We start from the raw sequence: 21218 nt of genomic DNA on the forward strand, positions 1-21218 counted from the left end.
GACACAGACAGACACAGACAGACAGAGAGACAGACAGACAGACACAGACAGACACAGACAGACAGAGAGACAGACAGACACAGACAGACAGACAGACAGACAGACAGACAGACAGACAGACACAGACAGACACAGACAGACACAGACAGACAGAGAGACAGACAGACACAGACAGACAGAGAGACAGACAGACACAGACAGACAGAGAGACAGACAGACACAGACAGACACAGACAGACAGAGAGACAGACAGACACAGACAGACAGAGACACAGACAGACACAGACAGACACAGACAGACAGAGAGACAGACAGACCTCATGCTGGGCTTTGAGCTGGATTCAGATGTCATGCCACCGCTTTCTCTCTCTAGTTCTCTCTAGTTCTCTCTCTAGTTCTCTCTCTAGTTCTCTCTCTAGTTCTCTCTCTAGTTCTCTCTCTCTCTCTCTAGTTCTCTCTCTAGTTCTCTCTCATCTTTCACTCAAAGGCACCTCATTCTCAACAGCTCTGTTGTCTCTGGGAATGGCCTTGGCGGTTTGTCTGTGATGGTTTGAATAGCGAGAAAGAGAGAAATACAAGACAGTATCCTTGTACATTCAGTGACCTCCTCTAATAACCTGTCTCACTGTACATGGGGTTGAAGCTGCAGCATTGGGAAGGAACTGTGTTAGGCCTTGGAGAATTTGTTCACTTTGTTCCCAGCAAATACCTTAGACACAGCATATGCCTCGCAAGACATGTTTTGACATCTGCTCTCTAAACAGTCCCTTGTTCTTGCTAGCTTTTTGTTCCACAATTACATTGCCAGTGATTATCATAATAGTCCTGATCCGTCCCAGAGTTGAGCTCACTTTACATCAGACCAGGTTAAGAATAGCATTTGATAGTATTGATTTAGCTGCGTTTGTTCGTTTGTCCAGCATTCCAGGCATGCTCAATCAACCTTTCAATGTATTTTTATTTTATTCCAGGTCTGCTACATTTCAGGATTGAGCTCACATGACACAAAACATATCTATTTGTCCTGGTCTGTCCTCATGTTACCTTATAAACAGCTCAGTCTGAGTCAATGTATTCAATCGCCATGGTTACTTAACGCTTTATCTGACCCAGTATCAGCCCATTTAATCAAGCACTGATCTGTTAGAGAGAGAAAGAGCACAACATCCAAACTCTAATCTTTTTCCTTTTTCTGTTGATTTGGTCTGAATGGTTATGGATTATTTACGGGGGAGAATTGGGGAGAGGGTTGGGTAGACTTTTGCCATTGTCGATGACCTGAATCCTGAACCTGCCTGCCCTCATTGTAGCTCCACATAGACTGCCTCTGCCTGCGTCAATATCTGTTTGCCAACAGCAGACAGCATGTGGATCATTTGATGCTATATCCAATCGCATTTTACCCCTTTTGCACTGTACATGTATGTGTTCACATTCATAGGACAAGCACTGTATCCAAGCTAGTAAAGTATAGGGACGGGACAAGTTGAATCAAAGTTCAACTCCTTATGCCAGGGTCCCCCAGATATGGCCCGCCAGAAATATTATTTGACCTCCCAAAGCCCCCCAAATGAATTATGAGAAGCAAAAACTCCGAAATGCAATGTCCCTAGAAGGAAGTTACCTTACCTAAATAATGCAAAAGATATGTTTTAACTTAATTAAAAAGGAGTGAGAATGCAGGAGACAATCAACTAATAAAGCAGGCAGCAGAACATTTTGTGGTGCTGCTGAAACCACAGCGCAATCAATAGGAGGTGAACAGCACCTGGTGCTGAAAATATAGATAACTTGTTATACAAGTATTTACTAAATACAGTCATATTATTATGTATTTTTTAATTTTACCTTTATTTAACCAGGCAAGTCAGTTAAGAACATATTCTTATTTTCAATGACGGCCTGGGAACAGTGGGTTAACTGCCTGTTCAGGGGTAGAACGACAGATTTGTACCTTGTCAGCTCGGGGGGTTGAACTCACAACCTTCCGGTTACTAGTCCAACGCTCTAACTAACCACTAGGCTACGCTGCCGCCCCAAATATAGGCCAATATGTTACATACTCAATGGGAAAAGTTGCATTTCCCCTCGAACACAATATTGTGGATGTCGGGTGAGATGAATGTGAGATGGACGTCTGAGTTGTAATTATTTGCAAACAGCGACATTGTCATTGTAAATAAGACACACTGGCTTGGCATTGGGAAAATATGGTAAGATGAACACATTTCTCTCTGTACATTCTTCACTGAAACTTCGATTTTCATTATCCACCTTTCTTTTGATACCTTGTGAGAGCGACATTTTTATTGCTATAAAGCTAATTGATCTGAAGGAAAGTTGACGTTAGATAAAGTAGCGTAGACTACAGTAGGCTAAGTAGACCTAGTTTTCCCCACCAATCAACGCACAGAAAAATAGACAAAAATAAAAACTGAATACAGACATGGTGATATTATGATTGTAATCAGATCAAAATGATTATGTCATTGCACTGAATTTATTATGTACTAATCAGATGTATTAAAAATGATGTTCAATTTATAATGTAGGCCAATTAATTGTGCTAATATTATATACTAATTATGTTCTGGATATTTGCTCAGAAAAAAATTGGCTCGAGGTCAAACCTAGTTGACGAACCCTGCCTTATGCTGTGATGGGCAGGACAAGTTGAAGTAAAGTTCAACTCCTTATTTTGTATCTTAGTGAGCTGTACCAGACAACAACATGCTTATCTCCAACACTCTTTAACCAGGCACACAGCTGTTTGAAGACTGGGGAAATCGATAGACATTAATAATTAGTATCGATGAAGGAGAGGAGAGAGGAGAGGAGAGGAGAGGAGACCATTTTGAGCTCAGGGTGATAGCTAAACGCCAGTGAACGGCAGATGCCCTCAGAGCACAAACACCCGCCCACCAGCTACCAGCTCACAATGAATACTAATGCACCTTCCCTACATCTTCACATATGGATCAGCTCCTCAGGGAGACAGACAGAGCACTGCCTACTGTCAAAAAACCTACACCACAGCGAAGTGTGGCATTTCGGCCGGAGTGTATTCTTTTGGGAAGCACTCTTTTCACACCACTTCGATACCGAAGTTACTTTTTCGTAACAGGTTAGGAGAACTTACGCAGCAGGTTAGTAGAATTGACGCAGCGGGTTAGGAGACTGAGGTTAAGGTTTGGAAAAGAGTGAGGGTTAGTGAAAATGCTCGCCTAACCTGCTACGAAAATCACTTTGTCGCGAAGTGTCCTGTGTTCTTTCAATATTTCCACATTAAAACACTAGAAGTCCTAACTCCAGAGTCCTCTAAAACACTAGAGGTCCTAACTCCAGAGTCCCTAAACCACTAGAGGTCCTAACTCCAGAGTCCCCTAAAACACTAGATGTCCTAACTCCAGAGTCCCCTAAACCACTAGAGGTCCTAACTCCAGAGTCCCCTAAAACACTAGATGTCCTAACTCCAGAGTCCTCTAAAACACTAGATGTCCTAACTCCAGAGTCCCCTAAAACACTAGAGGTCCTAACTCCAGAGTCACTAAACCACTAGAGGTCCTAACTCCAGAGTCCCCTAAAACACTAGATGTCCTAACTCCAGAGTCCCCTAAAACACTAGAGGTCCTAACTCCAGAGTCACTAAACCACTAGAGGTCCTAACTCCAGAGTCCCCTAAAACACTAGATGTCCTAACTCCAGAGTCCCCTAAAACACTAGATGTCCTAACTCCAGAGTCCCCTAAAACACTAGATGTCCTAACTCCAGAGTCCCCTAAACCACTAGAGGTACTAACTCCAGAGTCCCTAAACCACTAGAGGTCCTAACTCCAGAGTCCCCTAAAACACTAGAGGTACTAACTGTCTAGAGTCCTCCAAAACACTAGAGGTACTAACTGTCTAGAGTCCTCCAAAACACTAGAGGTCCTAGCTGTCCAGAGTAATGCAGTAAGTGAGACTCATCAGGGTATAAACAGTCACTAAGGCAGAAAGTGAGACTCGTCAGGGTATAAACAGTCACTAAGGCAGAAAGTGAGACTCATCAGTGTATAAACAGTCACTAATGCAGAAAGTGAGACTTGTCAGGGTATAAACAGTCACTAAGACAGACAGACAGACAGACAGACAGACAGACAGACAGACAGACAGACAGACAGACAGACAGACAGACAGACAGACAGACAGACAGACAGACAGACAGACAGACAGACAGACAGACAGACAGACAGACAGACAGACAGACAGACAGACAGACAGACAGACAGACAGACAGACAGACAGACAGACAGACAGAGAGAGAGAGAGAGAGAGAGAGAGAGAGAGAGAGAGAGAGAGAGAGAGAGAGAGAGAGAGAGAGAGAGAGAGAGAGAGAGAGAGAGAGAGAGAGAGAGGGTGAGCTGTCCCAGACCTGCACCAGATGGACATGCCCTTTAAAGCAAACAGGATCACAAAAGGAAATACCAGAGTCTTGGGGCTTCTTGATCACTGCCTGGATCCTGAACTAAACCCACTCAAATCAAATCAAATTGTATTGGTCACATACACATGGTTAGCAGATGATAAAGCGAGTGTAGCAAATGCTTGTGCTTCTAGTTCCGACCGTGCAGTAATATCTAACAAGTAATCTAACAATTTCACAACAACTACCTTATACACACAAGTGTAAAGGAATGAATAATAATATGTACATATAAATATATGGATGAGCGATGGCCGAACGGCATAGACAAATCAAATCAAATGTATTCATATAGCCCTTCGTACATCAGCTGATATCTCAAAGTGCTGTACAGAAACCCAGCCTAAAACCCCAAAAAGCAAGCAATGCAGGTGTAGAAGCACAGACAGATGTAAATGTCTTCTTCTGATCATACAAGCTAAACCTAAAGGCATTGCCAATACATCTACCCTTATTGCACTAACATAACTCTATAGTTCTGGTTTATGTGCCTAAAGTTTGCTTCATAGACAAGATGCAGTAGATGTTATAGTGTACAATATATACAGATGAGATGAGTAACATAGGGTATGTAAACATTATATAAAGTGGCATTGTTTATAGTGACTAATGATACATTTATTACATCCAATTTTTAATTATTCAAGTAGCTAGAGATTGAGTCAGTATGTTGGCAGCAGCCACTCAATGTTAGTGATGGCTGTTTAGCATTCTGATGGCCTTGAGATAGAAGCTGTTTTTCAGTCTCTCGGTCCCAGCTTTGATGCACCTGTACAGACCTCACCTTATGGATGATAGTGGGTGAACAAGACGCGGTTGTTGTCCTTGATTATCTTTTTGGCCTTCCTGTGACATCGGGTGGTGTAGGTATCCTGGAAGACAGGTAGTTTGCCCCACAAAGTGATGCGTTGTGCAGAACTCACTACCCTCTGGAGAGCCTTACTGTTGTGGGCGGAACAGTTGCCGTACCAGGCGGTGATACAGCCCGACAGGATGCTCTCCATTGTGCATCTGTAAAGGTTTGTGAGTGTTTTTGGTGACAAGCCAAATTTCTTCAGCCTCCTGTGGTTGAAGAGGCGCTGTTGCCCCTTCTTCACCATGCTGTCTGTGTGGGTGGACCATTTCAGTTTGTCTGTGATGTGTACACCGAGGAACTTAAAATGTTCTACCTTCTCCACTACTGCCCCGTCGATGTGATAGGGGGGTGCTCCCTCTGCTGTTTCCTGAAGTCCACGATCATCTCCTTTGTTTTCTTGACGTTGAGTGTGAGGTTATTATCCTGACACCACACTCCGAGGGCCCTCACCTCCTCTCTGTAGGCCGTCTCGTCGTTGTTGGTAATCAAGCCTACCACTGTGGTGTCGTCTGCAAACTTGATGATTGAGTTGGAGGCGTGCATGGCCACGCAGTCATGGGTGAACAGGGAGTACAGGAGAGGGCTGAGAATGCACCCTTGTGGATCCCCAGTGTTGAGGATCAGTGGGGTGGAGATGTTGTTTCCTACCCTCACCACCTGGGGGTGGCCGGTCAGAAAGTCCAGAACCCAGTTGCACAGGGCGGGGGTCGAGACCCCGGGCCTCAAGCTTAATGATAGAATGCTGAGCTGTAATCGATGAACAGCATTCTTACATAGGTATTCCTCTTGTCCAGATGGGTTAGGGCAGTGTGCAGTGTGATTGCGATTGTGTCGCCTGTGGACCTATTGGGGCGATAAGCAAATTGGAGTTGGTCTAGGGTGTCAGGTAGGGTGGAGGTGATATGATCCTTGACTAGTCTCTCAAAGCTTCATGATGACGGAAGTGAGTGCTGCGGGGCGATAGTCGTTTAACTCAGTTACCTTAGCTTTCTTGGGAACAGGAACAATGGCTGCCCTCTTGAAGCATGTGGGAACAGCAGACTTGGATAGAGATTGATTGAATATGTCCATAAACACACAGCCAGCTGGTCTGCGCATGCTCTGAGGATGCGGCTAGGGATGTTGTCTGGGCCAGGAGCCTTGCGAGGGTTAATATGTTTAAATGTTTTACTCATGTCGGCTGTGGTGAAGGGAAGCCCGCAGGTTTATGTAGTGGGCCATGTCAGTGGCACTGTACTATCCTCAAAGCGAGCAAGACATCGGTGTCCACGACGGGGCTGGTTTTCTTTTTGTAATCCGTGATTGACTGTAGACCCTGCTACATACCTCTCATGTCTGAGCCGTTGAATTGTGACTCTACTTTGTCTCTATATTTAAGCTTAGCTTGCTTGTTTGATTGCCTTGCGGAGGGAATAGCTACACTATTTGCATTCGGTCATGTTTCCGGTCGCCTTGCCATGATTAAAAGCAGTGGTTTGCACTTTCAGTTTTGCGCGAATGCTACCATCAATCCACAATTTCTGGTTGGGGAAGGTTTTAATAGTCACCGTGGGTACAACATCACTGATGCACTTGCTAATGAACTCGCTCACTGAATCAGTGTATACATCAATGTTGTTGTCTGAGGCGGTCCGGAACATATCCCAGTCCACGTGATCTAGGCAATCTTGAAGAGTGGAATCAGATTGGTCGGACCAGCGTTGAACAGACCTGAGCACGGGTGTTTCCTGTTTTAGGTTCTGTCTATAGGCTGGGAGCAACAAAATAGAGTCGTGGTCAGAATTTCCAAAAGGAGGGCGAGGGGGGGCTTTGTATGCGTCGCGGAAGTTTGAGTAGCACTGATCCAGGGTTTTGCCAGCCCGGGTCGCACATTCGATATGCTGATAAAATTTAGGGAGCCTTGTTTTCAGATTAGCTTTGTCAAAATCCCCAGCTACAATAAATGCAGCCTCAGGATATGTGGTTTCCAGTTTACATAGAGTCCAAGGAAGTTCTTTCATGACCGTTTCAGGACACTCCTACTCACTCTTAATGTGATTGAAATAAAATCCTGATTGCCTACTTTTAACTACTCCGAATCCCACAGGATTGCTGGCCCACATACATTGTGTGTGCTTATTTTTGTGGGAATTAGTGGTTTGAAAGGTATTTATCCGATTCAAAACAACTCCCATGGGTCTTGGTGAACAATGTTTTCGTGTCCCAAGATTTTGTGCACCTTGGAAAAACCACAGGCTGAGAATTCTGGTGGCAGCCCTTACAAGGACATTCGGCTCTTTTCTGATACATTTTAGTACGAGTGAATGGTAGGCGTGTGTGTGTGGTGTGTTTGCTTTTGCGTTTGTGTGTGTCTGTGTTTCTGTCTGTCTGTATTTGTCAGCCAGTCTGTATTTCTTGGTAAGCGTTAATGCTTTGGCTACACCAACCAATTCGTGGGTGTATCTGTGTCTAAACAGGATTAAGTACAAGTACGGGTCCTAAATCAACATTTTCTTTCCGACAGCAGATATAAATAAGGCTCCGTACAGATTGATCTGAAATGAAACACCCAGCTCATCGTTTCCAGAGCCAGAGTCCCCAGAGAGGCAACAGGAAGCCCTTCCATCTGGTTCAGCTGCTGCTAGGGAGATGGTAGGACTGTTCAGCACTGGGAAGAGCCTACAACCTGTAGAGTGTGAATGACAGCCAATGTCACACTAGCCATATCCTTATATTGATATACAGTACCAGTCAAAAGTTTGGACACACCTACTCATTCAAGGGTTTTTCTTTATTTAGACTATTTTCTACATTGTAGAATAATAGTGGAGACATCAAAACTATGAAATAACACAAATGGAATCATGTAGTAACCAAAAAAGTGCTAAATAAATCCAAATATATTTTATATTTGAGATTCTTCAAAGTAGCCACCATTTGCCTTGGTGACAGCTTTGCACACTCTTGGCATTCTCTCAACCAGCTTCATGACGTAGTCACCTGGAATACTTATACAGTGTAGGTAGGGACAAAGTGATAAGGCAACGGGATAGATAATAAACAGTAACAGCAGCAGCGTATGTGTCAAAACAGTTATAGCAAAAAGGTGCAATGCATATAGTCCATATAGCTATTGGTTAAGTATGTAGCAGTTGTCGCGCACCCTTACAGCAGTCTTGAGGCTAGAAGCTGTTTAGGGTCCTGTTGGTTCCAGACTTGGTTCAACTATGTCACAGATGACTAACGATGTTCTCCTTTTAACTGGAAAAAGTTTATGTTATGATCTATTATGGGCATAAATCTGTGATTATGTTCATTTGAGAGAGTTTGTTAATAATGCATTAGCAATTTTATAGTGTTCACATCTCAAACGATTAATTGCTATGTTTTTTGGAGATTCTAGCTAATTCCCCCTAGTACAAGGCCCAAGGTTATGATTTAATGTATAATTTATCCTGCTGGATCCTGCAGTGGGTGTGTGCGTGTGCGTGTGTGGCAGACCTCAGTCTCTCCATGCGTCTCTCTCCATCTCTCTCTGTTGGTCTTGTACAGTTAGCAGGCTTGTGTTTGAGTTGATCCCCCAAGGTGCCATTCAGTCGCTGACACTATCCAGCAGGGCAGTAATCCCTCACTAATACAGGAACAGCAGTCAGTGGATGTTTACCGTGGGTGGAGGATGATGCCTAAAAGAGGCTGAGATGTTAAAACACATTTGCCACATTGACAGTGAGCAGCATATATATTAACAAACCTTACTTCTCATCATACAATTCACAATTCACACTATTCCCTATATATTGCACTACTTTTGACAAGAGCCCTAAGTAAGTGCCCTAGTCAAAGTAGTGTAGGAATGTAGAGAATAGGGATCCATTTGGGACACAACCATCATGTAGCCACTTTACAGCCTGATCTTATCAGTCCTGCTGCTGTCAGAGGGGAAATTACGTTCACTACAATATGCTGGATAGTCTGTGTGTGTGTGTGTGTGTGTGTGTGTGTGTGTGTGTGTGTGTGTGTGTGTGTGTGTGTGTGTGTGTGTGTGTGTGTGTGTGTGTGTGTGTGTGTGTGTGTGTGTGTGTGTGTGTGTGTGTGTGTGTGTGTGTGTGTGTGTGTGTGTGTGTGTGTGTGTGTGTGTGTGTGTGTGCTGTAGTTAATGGTACAGTACAAAGACAGAGCTGTGTGTATAATATGTAGTGCCTGTATCCGGGCTCAGCTGGGTCCTCTGCCCTTTCTGCTCTCATAACACCCATTAGACACTGATCAATTAAGACTGTCCCATTCACTCTACTAAGTTAACTTTGAACCAATTAAGCTAATTCACTTTTTGAGCAATTTCTTGAGGAGCCATGCGGTTTCCCTCTTTCTGGTATCCATTGGGTTGGGTTTCTTTTTTCTCCTCTCTTGTCCTCTCCCTCTCCTTTCTTCTCTCTTTCTCTCCCTCCTCTCCTCAGAGGACCACAGCAGCAATACGTTTTTAAAGGTCCAACACAGTCAAAAATGTGTGCTGTTATTGGCAGAGAGGTTTGGAACACAGACACCCTCTGGAAAACATTAACTGTCTTTATTATTGGTCTATTAAAAACTTATTATGGCCAGGGGCTGTATTGAATATCTTGGATGAATAAGGTGCCCAGAGTAAACTGCCTGCTACTCAGGCCCAGTTGCCAATATATGCATATTATTAGTAGATTTGGATAGACAACACTCTGAAGTTTCTAAAACTGTTTGAATGATGTCTGTGAGTATAACAGAACTCATATGGCAGGCAAAAACCTGAGAAAGAATCCAACCAGGAAGTGGGAAATTTGAGGTTTGTAGTTTTTCAAGTCATTGCCTATCGAATATACAGTGTCCATGGGGTCGTATTGCACTTCCCAAGGCTTCCACTAGATGTCAAGTCTTTAGAACCTTGTTTGATGCTTCTACTGTGAAGGAGGGGGGAATGGGAGCTGAATGAGTCTCTGCCAGAGTGGCATGAGCTGACGTGAGAGTTAGCTTGCGTTCCATTGCATTTCTAAAGACAAAGGAATTCTCCGGTTGGAACATTATTGAAGATTTACGATAAAAACATCCTAAAGATTGATTCTATACATTGTTTGACATGTTTCTATGAACTGTAATATTACTTTTTCACCTCGACTTGCCCACGCTTCGTGAGTTTGTATTGTGTACTAAACGTGCAAACAAAAAAAAGGTATTTGGACATAAATGATGGACTTTATCAAAACAAATCCAACATTTATTGTGGAACTGGGTCCTGGGAGTGCATTCTGATGAAGATCATCAAAGGTAAGTGAATATTTACAATGCTATTTCTGACTTTGTTGACTCCACAACATGGCGGGTATCTGTATGGCTTGTTTTGTTGTCTGAGCACTGTACTGAGATTATTGCATGGTGTACTCTTTCTGTAAAGCTTTTTTGAAATCTGACACAGCGGTTGTAGGAGAAGTTTATCTAAAGTTCCATGCATAACAGTTGTATCTTTTATCAATGTTTATAATGAGTATTTCTGTAAATTGATGTGGCTCTCTGCAAAATCACCGGATTTTTTGGAAGCAAAACATTATGGAACATAACGCGCCAAAGTAAACTGAGATTTTGGGATATAAATATGAACTTTATCGAACAAAACATACATGTATTGTGATCAAAGCTTAGTGATTCATTTTATCTCTATTTCTGGTTTTTGTGACTCCTCTCTTATGCTGGAAAAATGGCTGTGTTTTTCTGTGACTAGGTGCAGACCTAACATAATCATTTGGTGTGCTTTCGTCGTAAAACCTTTTTGAAATCGGAAACTGTGGTGGGATTAACAGCAAGTTTATCTTTAAAATGGTATAAAATACTTCTATGTTTGAGGAATTTTAATTATGAGATTTCTGTTGTTTTGAATTTGGCGCCTTGCACTTTCACTGGCTGTTGTCATATCGATCCCGTTAGCAGGATCTAAGCCATATTAACGAATTAGGCGATAAATGAGATAATAGACCAATAACAAAGACAGTTACATTTTTCCAGAGGGTGTCTGTTCCAAACCTCTCTGCCAATAACAGCTAGTTTTCAGTTTCCCCACTCAGAACACTCCCAGACAGTCCTAGCACAATTCTTGCTTGAGAATAGTATATTTTTACTAAGAAGCTATTTTCATTTTATTTTTGACTATTTTAATTGAAAACAATCACAGTATGGTACTTAATTATTACCCAGAAACGATTTGACGTTGAAATAAAAACATCTGAATTGGATCTTTAAACGTTATTGTGTTATTCTTGATGATTTTAAATACAGTGTATTCACGTGTAGCTGACATTTTTTTTTTCAATTGTCCACAAATCTAATAAAATCTCTCCCTTTCCCACCTCACAGGGAGATCAACTTTAAGAACTTCACTCTGCTCCAGCTGAATGAGGAGTTCTCCCGGGGGCGTGGCCTGGATGTGGGTGCCAGGGCGTGGAAAGGAGGGAACGTTCTCCTTTTCTTCTGTGATGTCGACATCTACTTCACCGCTGACTTCCTCAACACCTGCCGACTCAACACTCAACCTGGTGAGTGAGGTTACTACACTTGACTGAACAAACCCACATCCGTGCTGTGTTCAGAGTGGGAGGCTCTAACAACATGTTCAACTTCAACTTTATTTAACATGGGTAATAAATACATTAGGAATCTTTTGATTTGTTTGATAACATTTGCATACCTTTCTTCCGTAGGTAAAAAGGTGTTCTATCCTGTTCTGTTCAGCCAGTACAACCCAACCCTGATTTACGGTAACCACGACTACATCCCTCCAGTGGAGCAGCAACTGGTAAGAAAGCTGTTTTCACTGATGTCCTCTAAATGAGTCTTCATAAAGGTTAAGAGATACCACATACATGGTACAACAGCATGTTTTCTCACATTGCATTTGCCTGTTCTGTATTACTCTGGTTTAATAGGTCATTAAAAAGGATACAGGATTCTGGAGAGACTTTGGCTTCGGAATGACATGCCAATACCGATCAGATTTCATCAACATAGGTAAAGACCATGTTAACTCATCGCTGGTCAATTATACCTTCATATTAATGGTAATGCAAATTGTGCTAAGAGAAACATATACAGTACATTTGGAAAGTATTCAGATTATGTTGTTACGTTACAGCCTTATTCTAAAATGGATTAAATTGTTTTTCTCCCTCATCAATGTACACACAATACCCCATAATGACAAATAAAAACAGGTTTTTAGAAGAATTATTTTTTTTGTAATGAAATATCACATTTACATACGTTTTCAGACCCTTTACTCAGTACTTTGTTGAGCACCTTTGGTAGCGATACAGCCTTGAGTCTTCTTGGGTATGATGTTACAAGCTTGGCACACCTATATTTGGGGAGTTTCTCGCATTCTTCTCTGCAGATCCTCTCAAGCTTGTCAGGGAGCATTGCTGCACAGCTATTATCAGGTCTCTCCAGATATGCTCGATCAGGTTCAAGTCCGTGCTCTGGCTGGGCCACTCAAGGACATTCAGACTTGTCCCGAAGCCACTCCTGCGTTGTCTTGGATGTGTGCTTAGGGTCATTGTCCTGTTGGAGGGTGAACCTTCGCCCCAGTCTGAGGTCTTGGACACTCTGGAGCAGGTTTTCATCAAGGGTCTCTCTGTACTTTGCTTCATTCATCTTTCCCTCGATCCTGACTAGTCTCCCAGTTCCTGCCTCTGAAAAACATCCCCAGAGCATGATGCTGCCACCATCATGCTTCACCGTAGGGGTGGTGCCAGGTTTCCTCCAGACACGCTTGGCAATCAGGCTAAAGATTCTTATAGTCTGAGAGTCTTTAGGTGCCTTTTGGCAAACTCCAAGTACCTTTTACTGAGGAGTGGCTTCCGTCTGGCCACTCTACCATAAAGGCCTGATTGGTGTAGTGCTGCAGAGATGGTTGTCCTTCTGGAAGGTTCTCCCATCTCCACAGAGGAACTTTGGAGCTCTGTCAAAGTGACCATCGGGTTCTTGGTCATCTCCCTGACCAAGGCCCATCTCCCCCGTTTGCTCAGTTCGGCCGGGCGGCCAGCTCTAGGAAGTGTCTTGGTGGTTCCAAACTTCTTTCATTTCAGAATGATGGAGGCCACTGTCTTGTTGGGGACCTTCAATGCTGCATACATTTTTGGGTACTCTTCTCCAAATCTGTGCCTCAACACAATCCTGTATCGGAGCTCTACGGACAATTCCTTCGACCTCATGGCTTTGTTTTTGCTCTGACATGCAATGTCAACTGTGAGACTGTATATAGACAGGTGTGTGCATTTCCAAATCATGTCCAATCAATTGAATTTACCACAAGTGGACTCCAATCAAGTTGTAAAAACATTTCAGGGAAGATCAATGGAAAAGAGTCTCATAGCAAAGGGTCTGAATACTTCCATAAATAAGGTATTTCTGTTTTTATTTTTTATAAATGAGCAAAAAGTATTCAACCTGTTTTCACTTTGTCATTATGGGGTGTTGTATGTAGATTGATGAGGAAAATGTTTTATTGAATCCATTTTAGAACAAGGCTGTAACGTAACAAGGTGGGGAAAAAGGGAAGGGCTCTGAATACTTTCCGAATGCACTGTATTTCCATTCATATCCAAACCACCAGCAATATCATTATGGATTCAGGTATATTGGCTCTCAGGACAGGTTATGCCTCAACATGATTTTCCACCTCAGTTGAGGCCATTAGATGAAATCAGAGGCTATAAACTATGGTGGGAATAATGACCTTCTCTGTATCCGTGTCTGGCTGTCCCAAATGGCACCCTATTCCCTTTATAGTGCACTCTTCTTTTTTTTACCAGGGCCCATAGGGAGAAGTAATGCACTATATAAGTAATAGTGTGTAATTTGGGACGCAGATACTGTCCAGAGACAGTCCTTATTCCCAACATAAATCATTGATATTACTGTGGCGGGAGACAGAGGTACAGCATCTGTCTGACCTTAGGCTCTCTGGAGAGAGATACATTGTATCACTGTCCACCTCATGATATAAAACTACCTATAATATAGGTACTTTTAATAGTCCTTGCAACTCTTTGGCTGAGTGATTTCAGATTAGATGTGAATAGTAATTAATAAATAATTGATCCATGTGTTGAGATTTTCACCCAAAGGGGAAGAGAGAGAGAGAGAGAGAGAGAGAGAGAGAGAGAGAGAGAGAGAGAGAGAGAGAGAGAGAGAGAGAGAGAGAGAGAGAGGGGATGAAGGGAGGAATATAGACAATTTGCTTCTCCCAGTGAGATGAAGAGAAGAGACAGAATGAGTTCAAATAGAGAGGACATTTTTAGGGCCCAGCAGACAAACAATCGCTGATAATCGTTCTCAAAACTTGTCGTTGCACATCTCACATTTACAAGAGCATTGCAGATTTTGCCGATAAAATCAAACCTATTTCAAAATATCAGGATGTCTAGGAAGGCTCAAAGACGGGATCAGTAGTCCTCAGATTGTTGAGCGTTTCAGACCCGCTCACATTAAACGAGCGTTGGTAACAGCAGCACATCCAGAGTAGGCAATGACATGGGAATTTTGTCTCTGATCTCAGAAACTTGTCTGGGACAGCTAAATCAGATCAAAAATAGTGTACGCCAGGCTTTAGTTGTTTATTTTCTGTCCATTTTATTTTTCTGATTACATAAACTAGATTTGATGTCTTTAGTGTCTGAAACTTTCAAATCAAATAAAATTTTATTTGTCACACTTCATCACTAAATCCAAGTGAAAATGACAAACTGACACATTTTAATTTATCAAAACTATTTTATATCGATGGAGCGCATTTGATTTTAGTCTGCACATACGTAATTTGGCGCTACACGACCATTAGACCCGACGACTTGTTTCTGCGCATGAGCTTAGCTAGCTAATGTCACCATGACATTGCCTAAAAGTGTTATGCAGGTGAGTGAGGACCCAAAAGCGACTTAACAGAAACTGAGTTTATTAAAGTCCAAACAGAGAAAACATAATCCTCAATCCTTAACAGGAAATGTCCAAACAGGGAAAACATAAATCCTCTTAGTTGGGGAGAGTTGCAGGGCTTGCGGCAACAGACTGCAGGTCCCTTCGGGTAGGCGCGGGCCGTAGAGGATAGAGACACCTGCTCACACGCAGTATCTGAAGACGAGGCAGAATACAACAGAACAAGGATACAGCAAACGGCAAACAAGAATCCGACAAGGACAGAAGCAGAAACAGAGAGAGAAATAGAGACTTAATTAGAGGGCAAAATAGGGGACAGTTGTGAAAGAGTAAACGAGGTCGTTAGGAGAATGAGGAACAGCTGGGAGCAGGAACGGAACGATAGAGAGAGAGAGAGAGGAATAGAGAGAGAGAAAGAAACCTAATAAGACCAGCAGGGGGAAACGAAGAGAAGAGAAAGCACAGGGACAAGACATGACAATACAATACATGACAAAAAGTGTGATCGGGGATTTCTATTGGATAAGCAGTTTCTGTCTATGGTTGAGCACTGAGCAGTCTGCAGTAAGAGAAAAAGGAAGAAAAACACACTCCTGCATAAATAAACAAAACATGATTACCTGTGTCACCTAGGGCATGAGGAGAATGTAGTCCAGATAGTTTGAAAGAACTTACGTCAGCATCTTAATTCCTCTGAAAGTCGTGTTAGGAGGCAGAGATACCCTATAATGACAAAATGGTCTCGTCTCCGCCCTAACAATGGGAGTCGTTGTCACAAACGTGGAAAGGCAGGCGGGAGGAGGTGAGATCAGATGGGAACATTTGAACAACAGACACAATTCCGAGATAAAATTGTTTTTCTCAAAGTTGCCGAGATGCCACGTGCATCCACTTATATCAGTACATTCGTAACAATCTAAACATTTCCTAACTTCTACTCGATCAAATAAGCCTCAGTTAGCAAATTAGAAATAAAAAAAGTTGTTGACCAAATCTGAACCTCTCATAGAACTCCATACAGAAAATCCTCACTTGGTCTGCTTATTGCTATTTTCTCACATGGACAGAGCCTCCCGCTTTACCTCTTCCTCTGAGTTAGGACATGTTCTGAGGTTCTATCCCAATAGCTCATCACTCCTCTGCGGTCATAAATCTAATCAAAGTTTATTTGTCACGTGCGCCGAATAAAACAGGTGTAGTAGACCTTACAGTGAAATAGCAACAGACCCCAGACATTATGAATGTAGAACAGATCCCAACAAACCGGATGTGTTTGCATTAACATATTAATTTAACAAGCTGTCATCATGACAAAAACAGAACCCTGTCATCAGGATTTGACCTCTGACCCCTGTTTGACCTGATCAATCAATCAGGGGCATAATTCAGTGGGAACATGTTGTGCAATGTTGCAAATAGAAATGTAATGAAAAGAGCCGGCATGATTTATTTTACTACATTCTGCATTTAAGAGAGGCTTAATTGTATTTCCACATAACATTTTTCTATATGAACGCTCCACAACGTCCTACTGAACGCACCCCTGATCTCCCTCCTCTGTTATATATGTGCAGTGAGTTGATGAGTTCATGTTGTCCCTCCTCCAGGTGGTTTCGACGTGGACATCAAAGGCTGGGGCGGCGAGGACGTGCACCTTTACAGGAAATACCTTCACAGCAACCTGCTGGTGGTGCGGTCCCCGTCTAGGGGCCTCTTCCACCTGTGGCACGAGAAGCGCTGCGCGGACGAGCTGCCCCCGGAACAGTACAGGATGTGCATGCAGTCCAAGGCCATGAACGAGGCCTCGCACGGTCAGCTGGGCATGCTCTTCTTCCGACACGAGATCGAGGCACACCTGCACAAGCAGAAACCCCAGAGGCTAAACCCTGCCAAGAAGACATGATGAGGGAGTCACACAGGACTCTAGACTAAAGGAGGGGGGCATGACAGTATGGCAGTCAGAGACAGTGAGGGGGAAACAACAACAGAACAGAGATCTATTGTTGTGAACTGATGACAACAATACTGACTCACTACAGAGGAAAAACACTCCATTTTATCTTCCGATGGCAAAATGGATATATAAAACACAGCTAAGGCATCTGTCGTATCTTGAAGAAGTGAGAGCACTGTAAAAACAACAGTGAGAGTCAAAAGGAGCAGCAGAAAGACTTGACTGCTCTGCTGTATTTTGTTTAAAATCACGTGCCTCGTGTTGACTGACTGACAGCTGGTTTTGAGAATCATGATGTGGCATCTGCTGGTCTTTCTTGAAGGCTAGATAAAGAGTAGAACTAGATTTTCCTGTAGCCTATTAGAGACACCTTGTGGAATGGAAGAGAACAGCATGACTGTGAATGGAATGAGGATACTCTTAATCTGAAGTCATGTCAGCTGGTTACGTGACTCTCCTCAGAACTGATGATCAATCAATACATTAAAACAGGCATTACCGAGGGTTATGTAGAGAGACAATGGCAACAATGGAGGTACATGGAAGCTATTAGATATTCATTATTTCTCAAGCTCCACAGAATCAATATACAGATGTACTAACCTAATTTGATCACTCCTTTGTTGATGATCATTTTCCTTCACTGCAGCAAATGCATATGAGCTTTGTGATTTACATAAATTCACAGAAAACCCCAACTCTAGCCTGTTTACACCTGGTGCTAACATGGGTCCTTTGTGCACAATCAGAATGTGGACAAAATCAGGACAAATTACGCAAGTTAGAACCAGGTATAAACGAGGTTAATACACGGTTATATTAACATTATTGCATTTTTCATGTAGCATACTTTTTCCAGTTGATAGCAAAACCAACGATCAAGCAACATTGTGGACTGCTGCAGGATTATTGTCCTGTGACAACACAGATCAAATTAAGATCCTACATCTACAGTGTACTGCTTTTTCACAAGTTTAACTAATCCTACAAGTGCTTTTATGTGCTTTTTTATCATCAAGAAACAAAAGAGTGTAGTTTGAAGGGTCAAAAGAAATATTGAGAATTTTTTGGGCGGTATTATGGTGTGCTGTTTGAGCAGGAAGCTATGAGGGCGTCACGTTTGTCGTAAGAATTATCGGACCAAGGTGCAGCATGATATGGTTTCCACATGTTTATTAACTGAAAAACAATGAAGAATGAACGAAACGTGAAGACAATGGCGTGCTCACAGGCAACTTCACATAAACAAGATCCCACAAACACAGGTGGGAAAAATAACTACTTAAATATGATCCCCAATTAGAGACAACAATTACCAGCTGCCTCTAATTGGGAATCATTCAAAACACCAACACAGAAAAAGAAACTAGAACACAACATAGAAATGGGTATACTAGATCACCCCCTAGTCACGTGAGAGAGGGATAGGGAACATGTTATGGTCCTGAGAGAAAATATGGATACAGTGTCCAACATATTTCTCAATGTTGTTGATTTTATTAGGATCTCTTTTAGTCCCCATTTGGACTAATCTTCCAAGAGTCCTTAACATTAAATTATATTAAGAAATAAAACAAAGACTATCTACAATAGTCTAATTGTTTTGTGTATGGTATAACTGGGCAAATAATATATTATAATAGATAGCATACACTTTGATTCCATAATTAAGTTATAAACACAGTGTTAAAAATGGTAGAACGGTCTTCACCCTCGATCAGAAGTTTTATTGTTAGAAAAAATTTAAATGCCTTGTCCAAAAATTTGTAAATATTATTTAACAATGTTGTTATCTGTATTGATAATATGCCTACTCTTCCTTAGAAGCTTAAATGACGATGGCTTGACACAAGTCTAAATGACCCAAAGGAAGTTGAGGTAGTAGAATGCCTCCATGTCTATAGAGCAGTATAAGCTAGGTATGGGCCAGTATAGGCAGTCCATCCACAGAGCAATATAGGCCAGGGGAAAGTGCCAGTATGAAAGTGTAAATTAAGACAATCTGAAATGGTTAGAAATTTAAATTTAGTGGCAAAGTGCCTCTGATATTTTAAAGTGACACATGGCTTTTACGTTATCCAGGTGGATTTCTACTGAGAGTTTTTCTTAGAGATGTAACTTCTTGATGGCTAAGCGCAGTATTATAGATGAACACATTTTCACAGGCTTGACATTCACAGCGAGTGACAAAGACTTTATGCCATTTCACTTATTTGTCTTAAATGTCAGCTCTCAACATTTTGTGTTAACTGTATATTGAGGTGTTTGATTACATTCCTCATGAGTATTTCAATCCCATGACAGTAGTGGACTGTTTCACATGGAATAATTTATATTAACCTACATTTGTGTTGGATCACCAAAGCCTGTAAACAGAGTAAAGAAGACACACTTTTTAATGAATTTTTATTTTTTACATTTGTTTTATTGTTTCATGAAAGGATACTTCTTTCTGTTAATAATAAATATAACTTTCCTGATTATGTTCTTGATTGATTCTCAATGCATACCTTTTATTCTGTTTAAAGTTGTCTTCAGTTGAAATGCACTTTTATTCATTTTGAGACCATTGTAATTGTATAAAATGAAGAAAATAAGTTATTTTCTGGTGTGATGCTTCTTTCCAGATGTTATTTGACTCTTGCAAAAACTGCAGTAGTCTGGAATCTACTTTATTCTAATCTGTTCTAGACTGTACTCTTAGGAAAAAATGGTTATTTGGGGTTCTACGTACATAGAACCTTTTGGAACTTCTTAGGGCTAGGCCAGTGGGACACCTGTCAACAACTTGAGGTGAAGTTGGAGGGCACGCAATTCAAATTAATAATCATAAACATTAAACATCTAGGTACATTCAAGTATCTTATGCCGATTCAAAGCGTAAATTCTTGTTAATCTAACTGCATTGTCCGATTTACAAAAAGCTTTACAGCGAAAGCATGCCATGCGATTGTATGAGGATGGCGCCCCACATAAAATATTTTGCCTGTTCAACCCACTATCAGGCTTCATAAAATCACAAATAGTGATTAAATATTCACTTACATTTTGAAAATCTTCCTCTGATTTGAGATCCAAAGGGTCCCAGCTACAACATGCATGGTTGTTTTGTTAGATAAAATCCTTCTTTATATCCCAAAAAGTCCGTTTAGTAGGCGCCATCGATTTGAGTAACCCACTCGTTCAACGTGCAGAGAAAGGAATCCAAAAGCTATCGTTAAAAGTTTAAAACAAGTAAAAATATGATTCTATGTAATCCTCAGGTACCCTAAAAAGTAATTAAACTATCATATTTTGCACGGAAAGAAGTATGTTCAATATGAAAGTAAAATTAGCAGGTGCGTGTCCTCTTCGGCATGGACTCACCAACTTTCAACTCTGACTCCCAGTACCAAAACTCAAAATTATTCCTTGTTTGGGAAGAAACAAGCCTGAAACCTATAACAAAGACTGTTGACATCTAGTGGAAGCCATAGGAAGTTCTACAAACTTCAAAGTGTTTTCTATCCAATGGTACCAATTATATGCATATCCTGGCTTCTGTGCCTGAGTAACAGGCAGTTTACTTTGGGCACGTCAGTCAGACAGGAAGTGGAGAAAAATAGGCCCTAAAGCTGCAATAAGTAACTTTTTGGGCGATCCTACCAAATTCACATAGAAATATGAGTTATTATTACGAATTCCCTGATGGTGACTGTTATTAGCACCTCACAACCCAAAGCTGCACACTCCACTACCTCACAACCTGAGCCTGAGAGTTTAGGGAGTACCATAAACCTGCCTCTCAAACTTTCTCTGACCTGTGTGACCTGTGCCCTGATAGGTTTCTAGGGAGGTTATTACTAGGGGGCCAGACATCTGCCCATCCTCTTGACTCTGCAGGTCACACAATACTTGTAGTCTCCCTCAAGCAGTGGCAGAGAGCAACATCTGTCTCTGTCCGCACCAACAACTGGACTCAATCATATCTCTGGACTTGTGGGATGGTCTGCGTGCCCAAAGTGAGTTGTGTGACATTTG

At 41.9% G+C, this 21218-nt stretch overlaps 1 protein-coding gene across 1 annotated transcript in view; it reads left to right on the forward strand.

Annotated features, from left to right (window-relative positions):
• The window catches only part of LOC124000705 (chondroitin sulfate N-acetylgalactosaminyltransferase 1-like), a 70394-nt gene extending 50715 nt beyond the window's left edge, over positions 1-19679 (forward strand). The window contains exons 5-8 of the mRNA XM_046307277.1: positions 11669-11847; positions 12013-12107; positions 12238-12319; positions 16852-19679. Coding sequence (XP_046163233.1) covers positions 11669-11847; positions 12013-12107; positions 12238-12319; positions 16852-17147 — 652 coding nt within the window. The 3' untranslated portion in view covers positions 17148-19679. The remainder of the gene's footprint in view (positions 1-11668; positions 11848-12012; positions 12108-12237; positions 12320-16851) is intronic.
• Positions 19680-21218: the final 1539 nt, after the last annotated feature.

The sequence above is a fragment of the Oncorhynchus gorbuscha genome, linkage group LG16, assembly GCF_021184085.1.
Source record: "Oncorhynchus gorbuscha isolate QuinsamMale2020 ecotype Even-year linkage group LG16, OgorEven_v1.0, whole genome shotgun sequence".
Taxonomy (NCBI): domain Eukaryota; kingdom Metazoa; phylum Chordata; class Actinopteri; order Salmoniformes; family Salmonidae; genus Oncorhynchus; species Oncorhynchus gorbuscha.